The sequence below is a fragment of the Chaetodon trifascialis genome, chromosome 17, assembly GCF_039877785.1.
Source record: "Chaetodon trifascialis isolate fChaTrf1 chromosome 17, fChaTrf1.hap1, whole genome shotgun sequence".
Taxonomy (NCBI): Eukaryota; Metazoa; Chordata; class Actinopteri; order Chaetodontiformes; family Chaetodontidae; genus Chaetodon; species Chaetodon trifascialis.
The window spans coordinates 2,910,018-2,927,945 of record NC_092072.1 but is presented as its reverse complement, the minus strand read 5'-3'; the positions used below and the strand labels follow the sequence as shown (position 1 = coordinate 2,927,945).

The 17,928-nt window shown below is 42.7% G+C and overlaps 1 protein-coding gene across 1 annotated transcript; it reads left to right on the top strand.

Annotated features, from left to right (window-relative positions):
- The first annotated feature begins 1,845 nt into the window (after positions 1 to 1,845).
- Positions 1,846 to 14,038, top strand: LOC139345645 (cell division control protein 42 homolog). Its single transcript, XM_070984399.1, has 6 exons — positions 1,846 to 1,920; positions 5,130 to 5,234; positions 10,494 to 10,566; positions 10,762 to 10,871; positions 11,215 to 11,412; positions 11,514 to 14,038. The coding sequence occupies exons 2-6, from the start codon at positions 5,130 to 5,132 to the stop codon at positions 11,601 to 11,603; spliced, it is 576 nt and encodes a 191-aa protein (XP_070840500.1). The 5' UTR covers positions 1,846 to 1,920; the 3' UTR covers positions 11,604 to 14,038.
- The last annotated feature ends 3,890 nt before the right edge of the window (positions 14,039 to 17,928 follow it).

The window sequence follows — 17,928 nt, the reverse complement described above, 5'->3', positions numbered from 1 at the left end:
CACCTACAGCACAACACAGCCAGCCAGGCCAGCCACAACAAGCACTTTTCATCCCTATTAGAGTTTGTCTCGGCCCTACATGTTCTTCCATTGATTTCCTCTTTATGAACTCTTTATATTACTGTTCATGCTAAATTGTCTCTTCTGTTAACCCAAATAAAGCACCTGAGAAACTCACAAGATGAGATCTTTTATTTCCTACAACACACCAGACACTATGCTGTCCAGACATAAAATCTATCAGATGTATCAGTGTTAAGACCATTGATTAATGAATAGAGCTGAGACGGCACAGCGAGTCAGCGTTGATAAAACTTGATGCTGGACTGTTGTTTTTTCCAAAGCTCCTGTAAGACTTAAGATGTCAATTCTCAGAGGAGTCAAATACAAGACTCAAGTTTCATTTATATTTCTTAAAAGACCAATTTGAGTTCTGCTGGTCTGATCCAAAACCTTCTTCTGGGTAGATGAGTGGTTAGTGTACAGGCAGTATTATGGGCCTGAACCCACCTCCCACTGTCACCTCTGTTGTAAAATGTATGTTTAGTAAAGCAGAAATGCCACCCAATTCAAGCTCACATCAATGGCCTGAAACACAGCTCATTTTGACTGAATTTCATGCCATTTATTATAAAATCCCACATTTTCCAAATAAGACAGGCTGGATTAACGAGGCACAGGGTATCTTGAATGTGAAAAGAATGTTTTTCTCATTTTGTAGCTCCTGTAAGGGAAATTTTAGAGGAGCTGATGCATACAGTACACACTCACATCCAGAATATCACCTGTGAGCAAACATGCCCATAGTTCTATGGAGACCCCTGAAGCAGATGAGCATGGACAGAGCAACCCAGTGAAGGCCGTGTCACCACCCCTTGGTTGTGCTGAGGCATCTAAAATGGCATTGTACTGGAGGCGATGTAGCAACCCTAAAAACACCAACAGTCTGTGCTTCACCTCCCTCTGGTGGTCGTTGAGAAACTTCAGCCCCTCTTTCAGTTTATAATAGTCCTCAGGAGGCAAGGAGTCAGTTGATAATAATAATAATAATAATAATAATAATAATAATAATAATAATAATAATAATAATAATACGTTGGTATAATGTATAAATTAATTAAAGACTATGTTAATGTCAGTTGGAGTTAAGCTATACAATTAACCACACATATTTGGTTTAAACTTAAGTGAACCTACAACTTGTACATCATAGCTTTTACTGTAAGATGGACCCACAGATGTTGCTGACCCGAACAGCCCTGATGCTGCCTTGAGGAACTGTTTGATATCAAGGTCAACCTTCAAAATAAATTCTTTATGGTTTGTGCATTGGGACACACACACACTGGGAAACAGGAAAAGGCCCCAAACTGTTGCCACAAAGTCAGAAGTGAGATTGTGTAAAATTATGTGTCATTGTGAAGGCACAATCCATTTTACACTCAAGGTTCACTTAATAGCTTCTTCCATATCCTACTTCAAACATATTTTCATGCATCATAAATATAAAAGATATGAGATAAAGGCATGTAATGACACAACAATTATTTAAACAGTATTGTAAATAAAAAGAAAAACAGTCAGAGAGATTGTTGATATATAAAAGTAAATAGTATAAAAAGTACAGACAGGTTAAAAAAAAAATTAAGATTTCATTTTTGAGTTGTCTTTTTCAAGTCAGAAGATTCAATAGTACAAGCGTAACATTTAAATTAAGATTATTTGTCAGTTTTTGCAATGGAACCAGACATCAGATTATGGACGCGAAAAATCACTACATACCATACTGTTATTCTAGTAGACCATGAACACACCACGAGTCATATTTCTGACTTCCGCACCGGAGGAAAGGGGAGTTAACGGGAAGCGTTTGAACGTAGCACAGCCTCACCAACGCTCCAGCGGCTGAGAACAGACAAGGTAGTAACTGTCACTGTCTTTAACTTCGATTTACTAACCATAAATACTGAAATATCAGCAGAGAAACAGCATTATACTTAAGTGTGGCTCTTTTCATTGTAAAAGCTGTAACTGTTAGCCTGCTGACAGCTAACTTTGCTAACCGGCAGCTGTCAAAACAAACAATTTCCTTTAGCTAACTCTGCTAGCTTGGCTGTTAAATCTCTGCTCAAAGTTACCGGCGCGTCTGTTGGTAAACCAGAGAAGCCATAGGACTGAGTTTCTGTGAGGCAGGGTACAAGGAGCTGGCCTCAAAGATGTTGTTTGGTCGTTATACTCATTGTAAACTTATTAAAACAGGCCTTTTCGTTGTGGGTGGGGGTCTGGCGGATGTAACTTCACGTTAGCTACCGACCCAACTTAGCTAGCAGTGGCTAGCCTCGCAGGAGTAAACTTTTCAACATTAAGCTTTAGCTCCACATAAATGCTGTCAACAAGTAGTGACATGATTATTTGCTAAGTTTAGCTCTGTACAAACAAATAAACCAACGAGCTGGCCTGCGATAAAGACTATAACTGGGGTTTTCTGAGTTCTTGTCAGAGTTTTCTCTGCGGAAGTGACACAAACACTGCGAAATGAGATGGATATTTTCTATATTCATCATCATATTATAGCGTATTAGCACTAGCATGTTGTAAACTTAGTAAACTGAATTTAAACCGTCTGTTTGATGGATTGTTACCCTATGTGTTGTTAACTGCATTAGTTTCTGACATGCAGGACCTCACAGAAAATTGATTAGTCACAACTTTGATAACTGCTTTCATGTTTGTTTCATCGTTATATTTAACCCCAAAGGGCCAAACGTTTGCTTTCATTTCACATTGCGAAGATTTACTTTCTGTTTTCGTCATGAATGCTTTGAATGTTTTGGCCTGGAGGTGAGAATTAGAGTTGAAACGATTAGTTCATTAATCAGTAAGGTCATACACATAAAATTAATAATTGATTAATGGCCAACACAGCTTCTCAGACATATGAATATGTTGTTTTTCGTGTTTTAACTAACCTAACTAGATGTCTTTAGGTTTTAGTAAGTCTTGCCCCATGAGGGAAATTTGTTTTCACGGCCTGCACATGTTCATGTCTTACAGGAAATGTTCAGTGACTGTGAAAACAGTCATTATGAGCCAATTTCAATTACCTTTATTTTGTTCAACCAACATATCGAGTCCTCAGATGTGAGAAGCTGAATATTTCCGTTTTTTACTTGAGAAAAGGGCTGAAAGGAGTAATTGATTATCAGTTGCCGATTAATTTTTAAGTCTGTCAGTCAAATAATTCGGCCAGAAAATAATACTAATTGTGAAACACGACTAGGGTCGCAATAATTCCTCTTGTTCCATTTGTTGATTAATTCTTTAATTAACTGTGTAGTGTATAAAATGATGGTAAAAAGGCTTCAAATAGTCTTGTTTTGTCACAACAGTCCAAAACCCATAGCTACAAATGGTGATTGGACAGAAGAAACAGCAAATCATGACATTTGAGATGTTGAAAATGGCAAAATGAGACATTTTTTCTTATTAATTGACTTAGAAGGATGATCATATTTGCTGTCTTTTCACAAATCAGTTCATCACCTACTCTCCTCGGCAGTAAGACTCCTGTAAAAGCTGAAACTTCAAAGAGTCAAAGCAGGTTTTCCCATATATTCATTTATTTGTGACTGCCCGCCACAATATAAACATTGCCAACATAATGATTTTCTATTCTTGGAGCTGCCCCGCTCTGGCTTTCTCTGTCTCCCAAAACACGCCTGGTAATTCAAATAAAAACCGAACCAGTAATGAAAGCAATCAGCTGCTGCATCTCCAAAAGCTGCAGATGGCAAAACAGGATCAACTTGATGCAGATAACATTATGTTCAAGACACAATAGTGCATTGAAATGACACGTTAGCCACTAATCGCTGAGGATTGTCTGCATGTGGATGTGAAATATCTCTGAGGAATGAATTATGTAGACGTAACTGGTGTCACGGTTCCTGCGGACGACCAGTTAACTTGTCCCTGACTCATCAGAGTTCAGCTGAGCGCTGCCACTGCCAAAAGTCCCAAACAAAGAGCCAGTGATGAAGTGGCAGCCCATAGCCCTTTACCATTGTCCCCTTAATGAAGCGCCAGCCTGGGTATGTGAGCTGCTCGGCGTCTGGATGGTCACAGGATCTCCAGCCAGTGTGTAGTAAACACTGCCTCACACAGCTACCACTGTTTCTCACACTTGGTCAGCTCATGGCATCCCAGCCAACCTGTCACATACAGCCTGGATGTGTAACTGTCTGCTGCTTTTGGCAAACGTTATCTGTGATTCAGGATTTGGGTTTTAAGGTGTATGAAATATGTCCACAGCTGTGGAAGGACACCGAGAAGTTATGCACCTCTGCACTGGGTCCACTTTTCAGTTATAAAGCGAAAAGAGATTCTGCACTTTGATAAGATGCCAGAGGCACAATCATGTGTAGAGGGAAACCTTTGGTACAGTTATGTTATCTGATAATGACTAAATTGCAGTGGCAGCAAATTATTGCTTTCATTATTAATTAGCCCAGTGTTATTCCATTGATTTGTCTGATAGCTGTTTACAAAATGTCAAAATAAAAGGGCAAATGGCCGTCAGCTTTCAGGCAACAGGGATTTCCCACGTCCTGCAGTATTCCCCAGCATCCACATGCATCCAGTCTCTGGAAAACCAGCAGTTTGGTCACATTTGCTGCCTGAATCCACACATCTAGCTGCTGCAGCATAGCTGCCTCTTCAGGGCGCAGTGCACATGTGTTGAGCTATAAGGACGTCAGTTCTTGCACATTAGATGCAGAGTTATTATACTTTTGTATTTTTTGTTTCAGTTAGTTCCAGAGCGGGTTTGATTATGTGAGTTTTTATTCGTTTGTGAAGGCAGCTGATCCTAGTCTCAATCATCATGTGCACCAGTGCCTCCTTATGCTTGTTGTGGTGTCACGTTGTTGTATGTCAACCAATCAGTTAACCATTCAGAGGTAAATGTAATGTTACACATTGGATCTTTTCAGCCACAATCTCTTGAAAGTGCTGTGATCTTGTCTCTAACTGAAGGCTTTCTCCGTCTCTCACCTTCCTTCTTCCTCTCCATCCTCTCTGTCTCTATTTTCTCCTTCATTCCCCTCCTCCATCCTCCTCCTCCTCCCCAGATGCAGACCATAAAGTGTGTGGTGGTGGGTGATGGTGCAGTAGGGAAGACTTGCCTGCTCATCTCCTACACCACCAACAAGTTTCCCTCTGAGTACGTCCCCACGGTGAGTGACTCTGATGACACGAACACTTGACTTACTGCAGCGAGCCGATCACAACTGACATGGAAGTGAAATTATGAAAACACACAGCAGCGAGGGTTCATTTACTGTTCTTCACACTCGATGCCGCTTAGCTCTTTCCTGTCACACAGGAAGTGACACTTGGTTATTGATTGCTGAACCAAAAAGGACCGTTTAGTTTGCCACTAAAAAATGCCCTCATGGTAAATCGAAGAAGAAAATCATCACAATGCAAACACTTTAGATTATCTGTTGTTTAGCCCTGTTGGACTTCATTATAGACATGTTCCAGACTGCAGAAATAAACCCTGATTTCTAATGAACATGATTTAACTGTCAAGGATCATCGCTGACAAGAGTTAAATGAGAATATTGATCCCAACCAGGCGATGGTTAGCTGTTAGACTGTAAACAAGCAAACCAGCCGGCCTACCAGCGCTGCCATGACTCCCTAATTAAAGCTAAATTTATTTCCCATAAAGTCAAACTCTTCCTTTATTGTCGTGTTTTCAGAAGGCGGGGCTCGAGCACACACCCTGCTGGTGTTGACATGTTGTGTAGAAACACAAACATTTATGTAACAGGTAGCAGTTTCAGGTACAAGCGTTGTTGTTTGCGTGAAACCTCAAAGTATCTGGTGCTTGCTGTTGGGGTGGATTCTTGGGATTGCAGCCTTCTCTCTCTGTGTGTGTGTGTGTGTGTGTGCGTGCATGCGTGTGTGTGGATAGAAGTGCGTGGGTGCTTATTTTCTTGTACTTGCAAGTTAGAAAGTTTGAGTTTCTTTGGAGCCGTTTCCTGTTTGATTCAGTGGCGTCGTGTCATGCTGAAGGAGCGCGATATGCAAGTGGCCTCACAGGTTCAGCAGTCTCATACAAAACGCGGTTCAGACCGTCAGCTCAGCTCGCGTATGCTGCAAACTCTGACTTTTTGGTGTTGTGACAGGCAGAAAACAGCTGACTGACTGAGCAGGACTGCCCTGCTGGAAATATCGTAAATGGCTAATTGATGGGCAGCTTCACTGACTGCTGACTGCAGTTTGATGAGTAATTCTCCACTGTTTTCTGTCAGGACCCCGTCTCTCTGTCCGTCACTCGTCAGCACAGTTTGATCAGAGCATTGCTGAACCAACAGCGCTGACTCAGCTTTATCTTCCTCTTCCTGTCTGACTATCTGCCGCTCGCACCCCCCCGGCCCTGCCGTGATTTTCAGCCATTTACTATAAAATTGTCAGAACTGCCCCAACACACACAATGCATTTCTTTTTCTTCACACATATTTGGATGTTTGTTAAAGCAGCTGTGTGAAATACGATATCATGCTTTATGTCATTTTATCACCATGAAGATTGTGATTAGGGCTGCAACTAAGGATTCATTATTGATTGATTATCTGCAGACAGTAGTGAAAAATGTGCATCCTATAGGGCTAAAGGATGTGCAAAAAAAATCACATTGCAGTATTTTACAATATGAGTCACGATTTTGGAGGGAATGGTTTTGGAATTTAAATCAAAATTTCTGCATACGCCAAGCAGTTTTTGTCCGATCCTGTGAATGAAACACCTGAAAAATCAAACTATCAATTATGCAAAAATTCCTGATATAGCCAGAGATATTAAGGGGAGAACGAGCTGTAACTCTGATGGTAAACAAATCATCTCTGTGTATCATAAAGTCAATGTATTTCAAGACTAAAGTTATAATGTTTCTCAGATGAAAGTTGTAATAGAAGCTACGGGTCTCGCCGAAAAGCACATTATTCCCATGATGATAATTTAGTTTCGTCTTTACCTCGTTGTGTTTGCGCTGAGCATTTTCCTGTCAGTCAGCTCTTCACCACAATAAGAAACCAGGAGAGAGGAAGTCTCCTCCAGGAAGAAATCCCTCATAAACATTTGGTCTTAGCGGAGTTAGACAGCACATCCGTAACTTTTTATCTGGAGTGTTTTTGTGATGCGGTTGATTTCAGGCCGAGGTTTGGTCAAGTACAAGCACAGCATGTGTTGCAGAATGAATGAGCACACTGTAAATCAGTTACAGAGAATAGTAAAATCATTGTAATGCTGAATAACTCAGTGCTGAGGCCTGTCCTCGTGCAGCTGCAGCTCTTTTCCACACTGACCGGCGTGTTGTGATCAGACTGTTTCCAGCAGCTTCTGCAGCCTGAGCTCTGTCCAAACACATTATCATCACAAACCTGTATATGCTTTGGTCTGTGTGTGTGAACAATGAGCATGTGTGTGGATTTTATCGCAGTATTTTAGGCTGTGTGTGTGTCTGTGTGTTCACCCCCCCTCCGTGCCTCAGCATATCACACAGTGTTTCTGTCTCAACTTGAACAGATTAGTGCGTCATCCTCGGTGTGTTACACCCTGAGCTGCTCTGTCAGTCTGTCTGAATGATGTCCAAGCTAACCTCTCAGTTCTGGAGAAACAAAACACGTCACATTTGATAAAGCAAACTGACATTTTACTCAGCAGCTCGAAGAAAATTTAGCCGCGAGCAGCGATTCCAGGTTCAAGCCCTTTTACGCCAGTTTGCACCAATCAATACTGCACTTCAGATTTTGGTTCTACAGAGCATGCACGGCTTAATTGGTGAAATTCAGTCCACTGGGTTTTGAGATACATGTTTTTGGTGTTTGCAGTTCCCCAATGGCCCCTTTTCCCAAACAGGGTCTGAAGATATGTACCCAGATTTATGATGACTGGACACCAGTTATGACATTTTGGCCTTTGGCTGATGCTTTTTTCATGGATTTGACGGACGATTATTCACTGCAATCATACATGTAGATTAAATTCCTTCAAAGTCTTGAGTCAATATATTATGAGCCTGGACAGACATGGATGTAAACTGCATCTTGCCTGGTTGACGGAGGCAAACAACCACAAAGCAGTAATTTTAGTTTTTTTTTAATGTTTCTCTCGGTTTCATTATGGAAAATCATTGTCAATTACATTTTTCCACTAGTTTTTAATCAACAAAAAAAGCACAGATTCGTTTAATGCGCGGCGCCACGGATACGTTTCAGTCAGTACCAGGTTTGACGCAGCCTTGAACGTAGGAGATACTGTGCAGCGAGCATTTCCAGTCACCTGCTGTGAGCCTGCCTGTTTAAATATAGACTAAACAGATAGAGGAGTAAACCCAGCTTGAATCCCTGTTTGTAATACTCGATGCAGCTTCCTCTCCTACAGGCTACATCCTCCAGTTTATCTGGAACCTGTCTGTGCACACGGAGCTTCATTAAAAGCAAACAGTGTCCGCGGGCTACGGCAGGCCGCAGCGGGTCGACGTGTGGAAGCTGCGCTGTGCGCTCGGGCAGGCACGCGGCGACCATAAAACACTCCCTGCTCCAGCTCGCTTCCACGCTCACAAAGCTGAGGTTGGCAGGCGTGTTGGGGCCATTCTCATTGCACATGGCAGCAGCCTGAAGGTACACGAGTGATGAAACAGGAGGGAGGAGAGACACGAGCTCACAGAGTGTTCACCTGAACAGCAGCAAAACAAAACGCTGCTCGCTGACGGCGCTCAGCTTGTTTCTTCAGGTTTAATAAAACCTGTTTAGTAGACTTTTACTCTGTCTTAATCTGGTTTGATGAGCCTTGTTGGAAAAAGGTCATGTCACCTACTTCCACCTGCAAGTTATAATAGATAGATATAAGAATAAAAATTTGACAACCAGGGAAACACCCTGCTAGTCAAATGTCATCAGACTTCACCTGCACAGGTCTGCAGAAGTGTCCGGGCTGCAGACGTCTGAGCGGGCTGCAGGCCTCTGAGCGGGCTGCAGGCCTCTGAGCGGGCTGCAGGCCTCTGAGCGGGCTGCAGGCCTCTGAGCGGGCTGCAGACGTCTGAGCGGGCTGCAGGCCTCTGAGCGGGCTGCAGACGTCTGAGCGGGCTGCAGGCCTCTGAGCGGGCTGCAGACGTCTGAGCGGTCTGCAGGCCTCTGAGCGGGCTGCAGACGTCTGAGCGGGCTGCAGACCTCTGAGTGGGCTGCAGACCTCTGAGCGGGCTGCAGGCCTCTGACTTGCTGCCCATGTCTCTGTGATGGTTCAAGAATTTGATACCACTGCAGCATGGATTCATTGTCTTCAGAGAGTAGGCCTGATGTTGTGCTCGTTAGCTGTGGTTTCCCAGTCAGTGAAATAATTGAGCGTATAATCAGAGCTTTGTTGGCAGGATTAAGACAATGCGTCATCTCCCTGTGTCAGAGCCCGAGAAGTATCAGCTGGAAAAGTGTGGATGAGACCAACACAGCTGTATAGACGTTGCTCCAATGCGACTCCAAGAGTGGAGGTCTGCTGCAGGTTTATGTCAAAGTGTGAGGGTTGCAGTCAGTTTCTGTCCATCTTCTCCGTCTTGTGCGAGCATGTCAGCAGATGCTTTACGCTCTGTGTTGTGTTTACAAAGAGGGAAACATGGTGCAGAGGCATATCAAGCACTTAGCTGTTAATTAAACGGCTAATGGAAGGCGTGTAAATCTGATGTGGGATGTTAGAGGCGTTTTGTAAATGTTGTGATCTCAGAGGAGCTTTGCACACCTACAGATGGACAGGTGCGTAGGAGAAGACCGTGGACTGTTACGCCCAAACAAAAGAGTCCTGCTCGCTGTCGTGCAATCAGGAACATTGAGTCTTTTGTTTTGTTAAGTGTTGTAATCAAAGTAAGCTGGTTAGTGCCGTGAGTCAGAGTGTTTGTGTGCTGCTGAACATAACAACCAGCTTCTGCAGCACTTCATGTCCCTTCTTGTTTAAGCTCTCTGACCTTTGACTGCTGGGGGGGGCATTGTGGCTTATTTATGACAAAGCACCCACTCCCTCAGCCAAAGCTTCTGCCCCGTTCACTCTCAAACTAAAGGACACTTTTGGAAAGTGAGGACTTTTCTGTCTTCAGGTCGTCTAATGTCTGTCTGCCTGCAGATTTAGGTTTGGGTTACAGGAGAGGGATGTGTGTCCTTACAAGTACAGTACAAAACGTGTGTGTGTGTGTGTGTGTGTGTGTGTGTGTGTGTGTGTGTGTGTGTGTGTGTGTGTGTGTGTGTGTCTCTTTTGTCTCATAAAGATGAGACGTACACTTCCTGTTTTGTCTGAGATCATATGTCTTTTTCATGTTGTTACTTCCTGTTTTCTCCTTCCTGTGTGCTCTCTCTCTCTCTGTCTCTCTAACCTCCACCCTCTCCTTCTGTCACTCCTCTCTTCTCCCCCTGCCTCACCCCTCACCCCTCACTTCTCCATAGGTTTTTGATAATTATGCCGTGACGGTGATGATCGGCGGGGAGCCGTACACGCTGGGACTGTTTGACACTGCAGGTAAACATAAAAGTTAATAAAGTACTGCGTGTAGTACTGTGAACAGCAGCAGTGGTAGTAGCAACAGTATTTGTTGCAGTACTGTGATCAAAAAGCTTTAGTTTAGAAATCTTGTGTGGCTGTGTTTTAGCTTTATGTGCATTTCATACGTAGTGTTTGCTGTTCATTAGAGTGTTTGTGTGTCTCCCCCTGCAGGTCAGGAGGACTACGACAGGCTGCGACCCCTCAGCTACCCTCAGACCGACGTCTTCCTCGTCTGTTTCTCTGTCGTGTCGCCCTCCTCTTTTGAGAACGTCAGAGAGAAGGCAAGTTCATTTTTTATTTGTTAGGCTGTGAGTTTTAAACATAACAGGTTTTATCTATTGTTGTACTAACATCAACCATTTTTCAGACGTAAGTAACGCACTCCACATGCAAAGACCTTCAGTTTATTATAACATCCTCACCCTTTTTTTAAACTTAGTTTCTATTGCTGTGGTAAAACATGCATCAGACACACAGCTGTATGTCAGAGAGAAAGTCAGATGCACTCGTTTTTATTCAGCAGAAGCATATTTTACTGTGACTCTGAGCTTGACGAGCAACGATCGCAGAGCCCGGCCTCTCAGATTACGTTCCTCACCCTCCTTCGGCCTCGTCTCTTCACAGTGGGTGCCAGAGATTTCGCACCACTGCCCGCGGACGCCCTTCCTGCTGGTCGGGACTCAGGTGGATCTGAGAGACGACAGCAACACTCTGGAGAAGCTGGCCAAGAACAAACAGCGAGCGCTGGCCTGTGAGAGCGGAGAGAAACTGGCCCGCGAGCTCAAGGCCGTCAAATATGTGGAGTGTTCAGCTCTCACACAGGTACAGAGAGGAGGAAGTGATGTTTTCATGGTGACTGCTGGGGGGGGGTGATTTCCAACTAAGCTCATGAATGTGTGTCTCCCTTTCTGTCTGTTTGTCAGCGGGGGCTGAAGAACGTGTTTGATGAGGCCATCCTGGCAGCTCTGGAGCCGCCAGACACCAAACCCAAGAAGCGCTGCATCCTGCTATAGACGACGCAAGAGGAGGAGGAGGAAGAGGAGGAGGAGGAGGAGGAGGAGGTGGAGGTGGACGGGGGGGGTGGGTGGGGGGGTGGGAAGAGGGGGCAGGAGGTGGAGGGTGTGAAGGTGGATAAGGTAGTTTAAACAGTGCCTTCGGCCGCGGTGACTTGATGCGGGCGTGGCGTCGGAACAGACAGGCTTTATTTTCCTCACAGATACTTTTCCATATAAAATGACTAACACACGTGAACAACACTCCTCGCTAACCAGGAGACGGGGTTTTAGCCACAGGAGGAGGCAGGTGGATGGAGTCACGATTACAGCTGAAACAGAAGACGCGTCGTTTGAATCCTTGATGTTTGCTACCTGCCGCCAATCCGATTAAAACCACGAGAGGAGGAGCCAGTGGAGCAAAAACATTCCTCCAGCAAAAATTATGTTTTTAATGGAAAGAGGCAGACATAAAAACATGACCCAGTTGGTGAGCAACAGTCCCTGCAGCTCATTGGCTCATCGGGGGGTCAACAGTCGTGTTTACTCGAGGATTTTAAGAGTTGTTGCTAAAAAAAAAAAAACGTTAAAAAAAAAAAACACGCAAGCGGTGACTGTAACCTGACTTCATCCAGATGAGACTCAGATTACTTAGAGCAGAACTGGCAAATTAGAGTTTCAGTAGAGCTTTACTGACAATACACACACATGTACATGTTAATGATGCCAACATGCACACTGGGAATAATCAGACAGCGAGACAGATGATCGACGACTCGACGTCCACGTGAAAACGATGCTTCTAAAAATGTGCTTTGTTCAGTTCATTTCAACGTGTTTGGAACATGACCAGTTTGAGTTTGATAGGAGAAATGGTCAGTTTCCACGAGCCAGGTGCAACATGAAAAACGTGGAGTACTCAGCAGCAGCTGGACATTTGATTTGTCATCTTTGGAAAAGTTGTGTCTCTGCGGTCTCGCTGCCTTTTCTCTCTCCTGCCGGGTCACTGTGGACACGTCACATCCTCAAAACTCCACCGTCAGTGGACATTCATCACGTTTAACTGAAAGCTCTCAAATGCATGTCACCTAATAATAAGTATTAAAGGTGTCATATATGAATATTTTAACATCAATGAATCCATGCTGCAGTCATTGTGAGACAGTTTCACGCTGGTATCAAATTCCTGAACCATCACAGAAGAGAGCCTCAGGTCGCTTTCACACCAGAGCCGTTTGGTCCGCTTTTAACGGACCAGAGTTCGTTTCCCCGGATAGTCCGCTTCATTTGGGCAGGTATGAAAGCTCATCCGAACTCTGATGCTGACCAAACAAGCAAACTCTGGTCCGCCTGAAAACGTGGGTCTCGGTTCGCTTGTAAGTGAACCCTGGTTCGGTTCATCTACAGTGTGAAAGCACACTGGGCCAAACACAGGACCAAATGCATGTAGTGACGCTGTACGCAGTGCATACGCAGTTATAGGTTTTTTAAAGTCATGTATTCTGTGCTAAAATACAACGTATCTCATCTGTATTTATGATATAGCTTGATTCTGCATCTCTATTTACAGCTCATTCGTCCTTACGTGAATGTTTACTGTTGCGATGGCAACAAGTGACCGCTGATATTAGCAGTTGCTAGCTAGCTTAGCTCAAGTCTGAACAACAATAACCCATAAATTCACAATCTGACATATTTAATCAAAATCAAATCACAACTATCAACAGTCACAGTCCTTAAACTCTGAGCTCTTATGTTGTCACGTTAGATCATCAAAGTTAGAAAAATAACAGAATCAGTCCCTGACGAGCTACGATAGCATTATAGGCACAGTTGCGTTTACTGTCGTTTTTCCAGACCGGGAGGGAGGGATTTCCCCTCCTACTGTGTCCAATCAACGAGCGCCCTTTTCAACCACGTGATGCTGCTCAGAAAGTTCGGTGCGCTTTAGAAATCACAGTGTGAAAGCAGAACTGAAACTAGTGATAAATGCAACAACGTTTCGACTTTCAGCTCTCCAGTCGAACCGAGTCCGCTTGGTCAGGTGTGAAAACGACCTCAGTCTCTTTATGACACAACACAGGACAACAACAGAGCTTTTCTGATGATGACAATGATGGTGATGAGGATGAGGATGAGAAACCACCTGCTGTCTGAACGGAACACAGTAAATAAACTCCCAAGAATCACAGTTCGAGTGGCATTAACAGAGAACACTTCTACGGTGCTCATGAGGACTCATTTGATTTTAGTCATGTTGTGCTTCATATTTCATCTTTAAGCCCACAAAAAAACCTACAAGCGCCTTAATTTTCCTGCAGCTTCAGTGCTAGATTTCCCCTCATTCGTTTAGTTTTGTGTGTGTTGAAACTGTCAGCTGCAAATGCCTTAAAACATTTCTTTCTTCCTTGAGAACATGGCTGCCTTATTGCTTGAAGTCTGCCGAATCCTAAAAAGTTCAACAGCAGAAGCTTTGTGAAATGCTTTTTTTTTTTTTTTTTTTAACTTAAATGTATTAATTCACGTTTTTTAATGGGTGAGCCGAGATGTCAGGGGTATTCTGAAACTTCAGGGTCAGGGTGGGATTATTGGCCTAAATTGGCCTAAAAGGCCTAAAATCAGCAGCCAGCTGTTCCTAACGACCCTTAATGGAAATCTTATTGGCTCTGTGTTGAAGCTAAAGCCAACAGCCAGGTTAGCTTAGCTTACCGCAGAGGCTGCAGACCAGGAACAGCTAGCCTGCCCTGCCCTGCCTCTGTCTGATGGCGGCAAAAGCCAGATTTTGGTTTTTATCTTTAATGTGTCAATTAGTGAATTTAAGAGGTGCAGGCTAGCCATTTCCCTCTGTTTCCAGTCTTTATGCTAAGCTAAGGTTGTTCGATGCAGTTGCTGGGGATCTTATCTTGCAGCCTCGGTTTCCCAGCAGTCCTCTTACTTTAGCAAAAAAAAAAAGAAAAAAAAAAGCCAACTCTAAAAAACAAACAAACAAAACATCTTTAATGACACACAGCTAATTGTCAGCATCACACGTGTTGTAACCTCCTTGGCTCACATTCACTGACACTGCTCACGCTTCGCTCTCCTCCTGGCCTGACTGGAACCTCAAGTGCCCTCGGGTGTGTTAGCACCTCCTGGAGGCCTTAAAGGGGATTACCGCTCAGTGTAAAGGTTCATCTGTGTTGTCCCTTTGGCCAGCAGCAGAGTAATCCTGTTTGTGTGCATCTCAGAGTCTCAGCTGAACCCCAGAAATCAGCTGTTTAAGAGCTGACCCTGATGCCTCATCAGTCAAACCATTAGATGTCTTTCAGCAGCTTCACACAATTCAAACCGTTGTTTGAGGATTTTAACACAAATTAGCTTTGTTTTATGTCGCTACTATCTTCTTGTATGAGAACATACAGCTGTGTCCTTCAGAAAAGCGTTCTTCAAGTCATCTGTTCAAATTCACTCTCCAGAAAACTCAAAATGTAAAAGAAAATTAAGACGAGCTTCGTTTTTTGCTAAATTTTGTGTAACAAACAAGTAAAAGCAGTTTGCTAACTGAGGATCTGAGGACCAGTTTTTATGTTAGAGGTGGAATAACTGATGAAATTTCATATTTGTGTGTTTTATAGGTTGTTAATCTTGGTTCAGGGCCAAAGAGACAGTGACTGAAATCATTATCTGTGGGCATTCCCCATTAATATGAACTAAAATTCCACTTTGCTTCTTTCCAGTGTTTTGGAGATTACACTTTACTTTGATGATGTATGGTTAATTACAAGTATTATATTTCTTTTTCTTTGCTCCTTATTGTTTCCAGAGGAACATTATTTTAGCTTTTTTTGGACACTTGAGTTTTTATTTCTTTTCTTTTTAGATAATTGTACTATTACTTGATGGTTGAGTGCCAACAATTTGAGCCAGAGTCAGCGCAGTCAGCCTGGTTTGACAAACTAAACAATCCTCATAATAAGCTTCTAGTGGCAGAAAAAAAAAAAAAACAGCTGGAGCAATAATTACAGATGTGGAAAACTGCTCTGTATTGAAAGATGAATGTTGGAAGTGGCGGGTGTTTGGAAATAATAAAAACAGTACTTGAATGTTGTTTCCTCCTTCTGCATTGTCATTCATTATTCTGAATAAAATTACTGTCTAATAAAAATGCCTAAAATGGTCAAAATTAAACAGTTTCATTTGCTTGTGATTAATGGGAACAAATAAATAATAGGTATCTGGAAATGTAGTTGTACTAGATGTTCAGAAAATACTTTTCTGGTGTGACTTTTCCCACATAGATGACTTTATTATGGACGACACTTCTAAATTAAAGATACTTAATTATAGAAATTAATTAATAGATTTTAAGATCTGACAAGAATACACATTTGTAAACAGAACAACAAAAGTAAAATTCAACCAAACCTTCACTGTCTTTTGTTTACTGGACACGTCTTTAAATATATGAGTTGCCATAAAATACATTAAAAGTACAGGAGAAAATATGCACGATTACTCCTGAACAGGCATTTTAGAGTGTAATTCTAATAAGTTTGATGAAAGCGGCCAAGGAAATCATTAAAAATCATTAATCTTTCACTATTTAAAGGCAGAATTAGGACACAAAACTATTGTTTGGCACATTTGAAGATCTTTTTTAAAACTAATACGTCTCTTCATTTTACCATAGATGTGTCATTTCAAAAGAAACGTACATATAAATTAACTGTTATCTGATTTAAGTACTCGTTTTGCGAGTTATATTATTCCAGTGGCACATTTGGACTCAGTCTGTTCCCTGCTCACACGTTTGTCATGACGTTTGGTGACTGGAGGGTTAATGCAGTACCCGACAGTGAACACTAGGGGGAGGTGTTCCCCTGGTTTTGAGAGGGCCCTGGTGAATACAGTATGTAAATGACCTGGGTTCATTTTGATTGGCAGACTAAAATGGATCCTTCAGACCGATGTGGCATGGAGGCTCACAGCGGCTCGATCCTTTGTCTGGCTGACGAACGCACCAAAGAAGCCTCCTCGCTCTTCATCCCCCGCCACAATCTAGTCTTCATTTCTCCTCCTTCCTCTATCCCTTCATCCCTTTTTTCCCATCATCCCTCTGTCCTCTCTGGGTTTGAGGTGTGGAGGACTAAGTCCTCTCAGCTGAGGTCTTCACTCAACGCCTGAGTCACCTCCATTTCACAACAGTTTGTAATCATGTGCTGATACGGAGTGCGGGGAGTTCTCCTCATTATTACAACATGTTCACTCCTCCCAGCGATGGCTGATGTGGGATCATGACTGTGGACTGAAGGTATATTAAAAACAAATCATCAGCCAGGCGTCCTGCAGGTCTTTGTTCTGAGACCGAAAAATTTGACCATTTTGACGAAAAAGGCCATTTAACAGCACCAGTTTAATACACTGTTTTTACCAAAATGATCAAAAATCATTTTTCAGTCTGAAAGGGTTTGATCCCTAAAACGACAGCCAATCCCAGAGCAGACGAAAAATGTTTTTCTCTTTTATGTTGGTTGTGTGTTTGACTCACGCGGAGGCCATGACACTTCAGCCCCCCCCACTACACACCCCCCCCGAGAAAAATCCATTTATTCATTCATTGAACTCTGTTTCCTCTCGGTTGAGTTGTTTCTCTGCGCTGGCAGGTGTGTCGGTCTGTTGGAAAGTACCCAACTCCGATTTCAAGATATGTAGTCTAAAAAAAGACCCAAAACTTGAGCTTGAGTTCAAGTTAAAGTTGAATTAAAAGACGATGAAACGCGTTTTCAGGAATGAGTTTTTAATGAGTCTGTTCACTGATTCGTAGATTAAATGTTACGTCAGAATATCCACGATTCAAACGTCGAGTCATGAACGAGCTGTAAGCTGTGTGTCGTCCACATCTATTCTTTTTTTTTTTTTTACCTCAGGCCACCATTGACTTCAATTCATTTGATTCATTGTTTCAAAATCAATGAACGCAATCTGAACATTGAGAACAATTTCAAAGGTATCAGCTGACGCAGCTTTATACTTCTACTCCACTGAGTTTTAGAGGAAAATACAGTTTTTTTACTCCACTTCTTTAGTCGACATCTCAAACACTTTGCCCTAAAACATGATTTTTATAAAACAAAATGTTTTTTTATTGGTTAAATTCAGTACAATCTGTCAGTCATATAATAACCCAGTCAGATGTCTGAATGGGGCCAATCTGCAGAATAAGTTCGCCTACTTTTCAGAGCTGAAGTACTTTTTTCTGATAAAACGTTTGTGCTTCAGCTGTGACTGACGGAGACATTTTTCATTTCAGTTTTGTTCCGGGATGTTTTTCTTTTTTCTTTTCTAAACCTTTCAGAAGTTTTTAAAG

Excerpts from the sequence above, each read along its gene's own strand:
- LOC139345645 (XM_070984399.1), top strand. The coding sequence starts at position 5,130 with ATGCAGACCATAAAGTGTGTGGTGGTGGGTGATGGTGCAGTAGGGAAG. Across the intron at positions 5,235-10,493 it reads CCTCTGAGTACGTCCCCACG|GTTTTTGATAATTATGCCGT; the intron begins GTGAGTGACTCT and ends ACTTCTCCATAG. Across the intron at positions 10,567-10,761 it reads GGGACTGTTTGACACTGCAG|GTCAGGAGGACTACGACAGG; the intron begins GTAAACATAAAA and ends CTCCCCCTGCAG.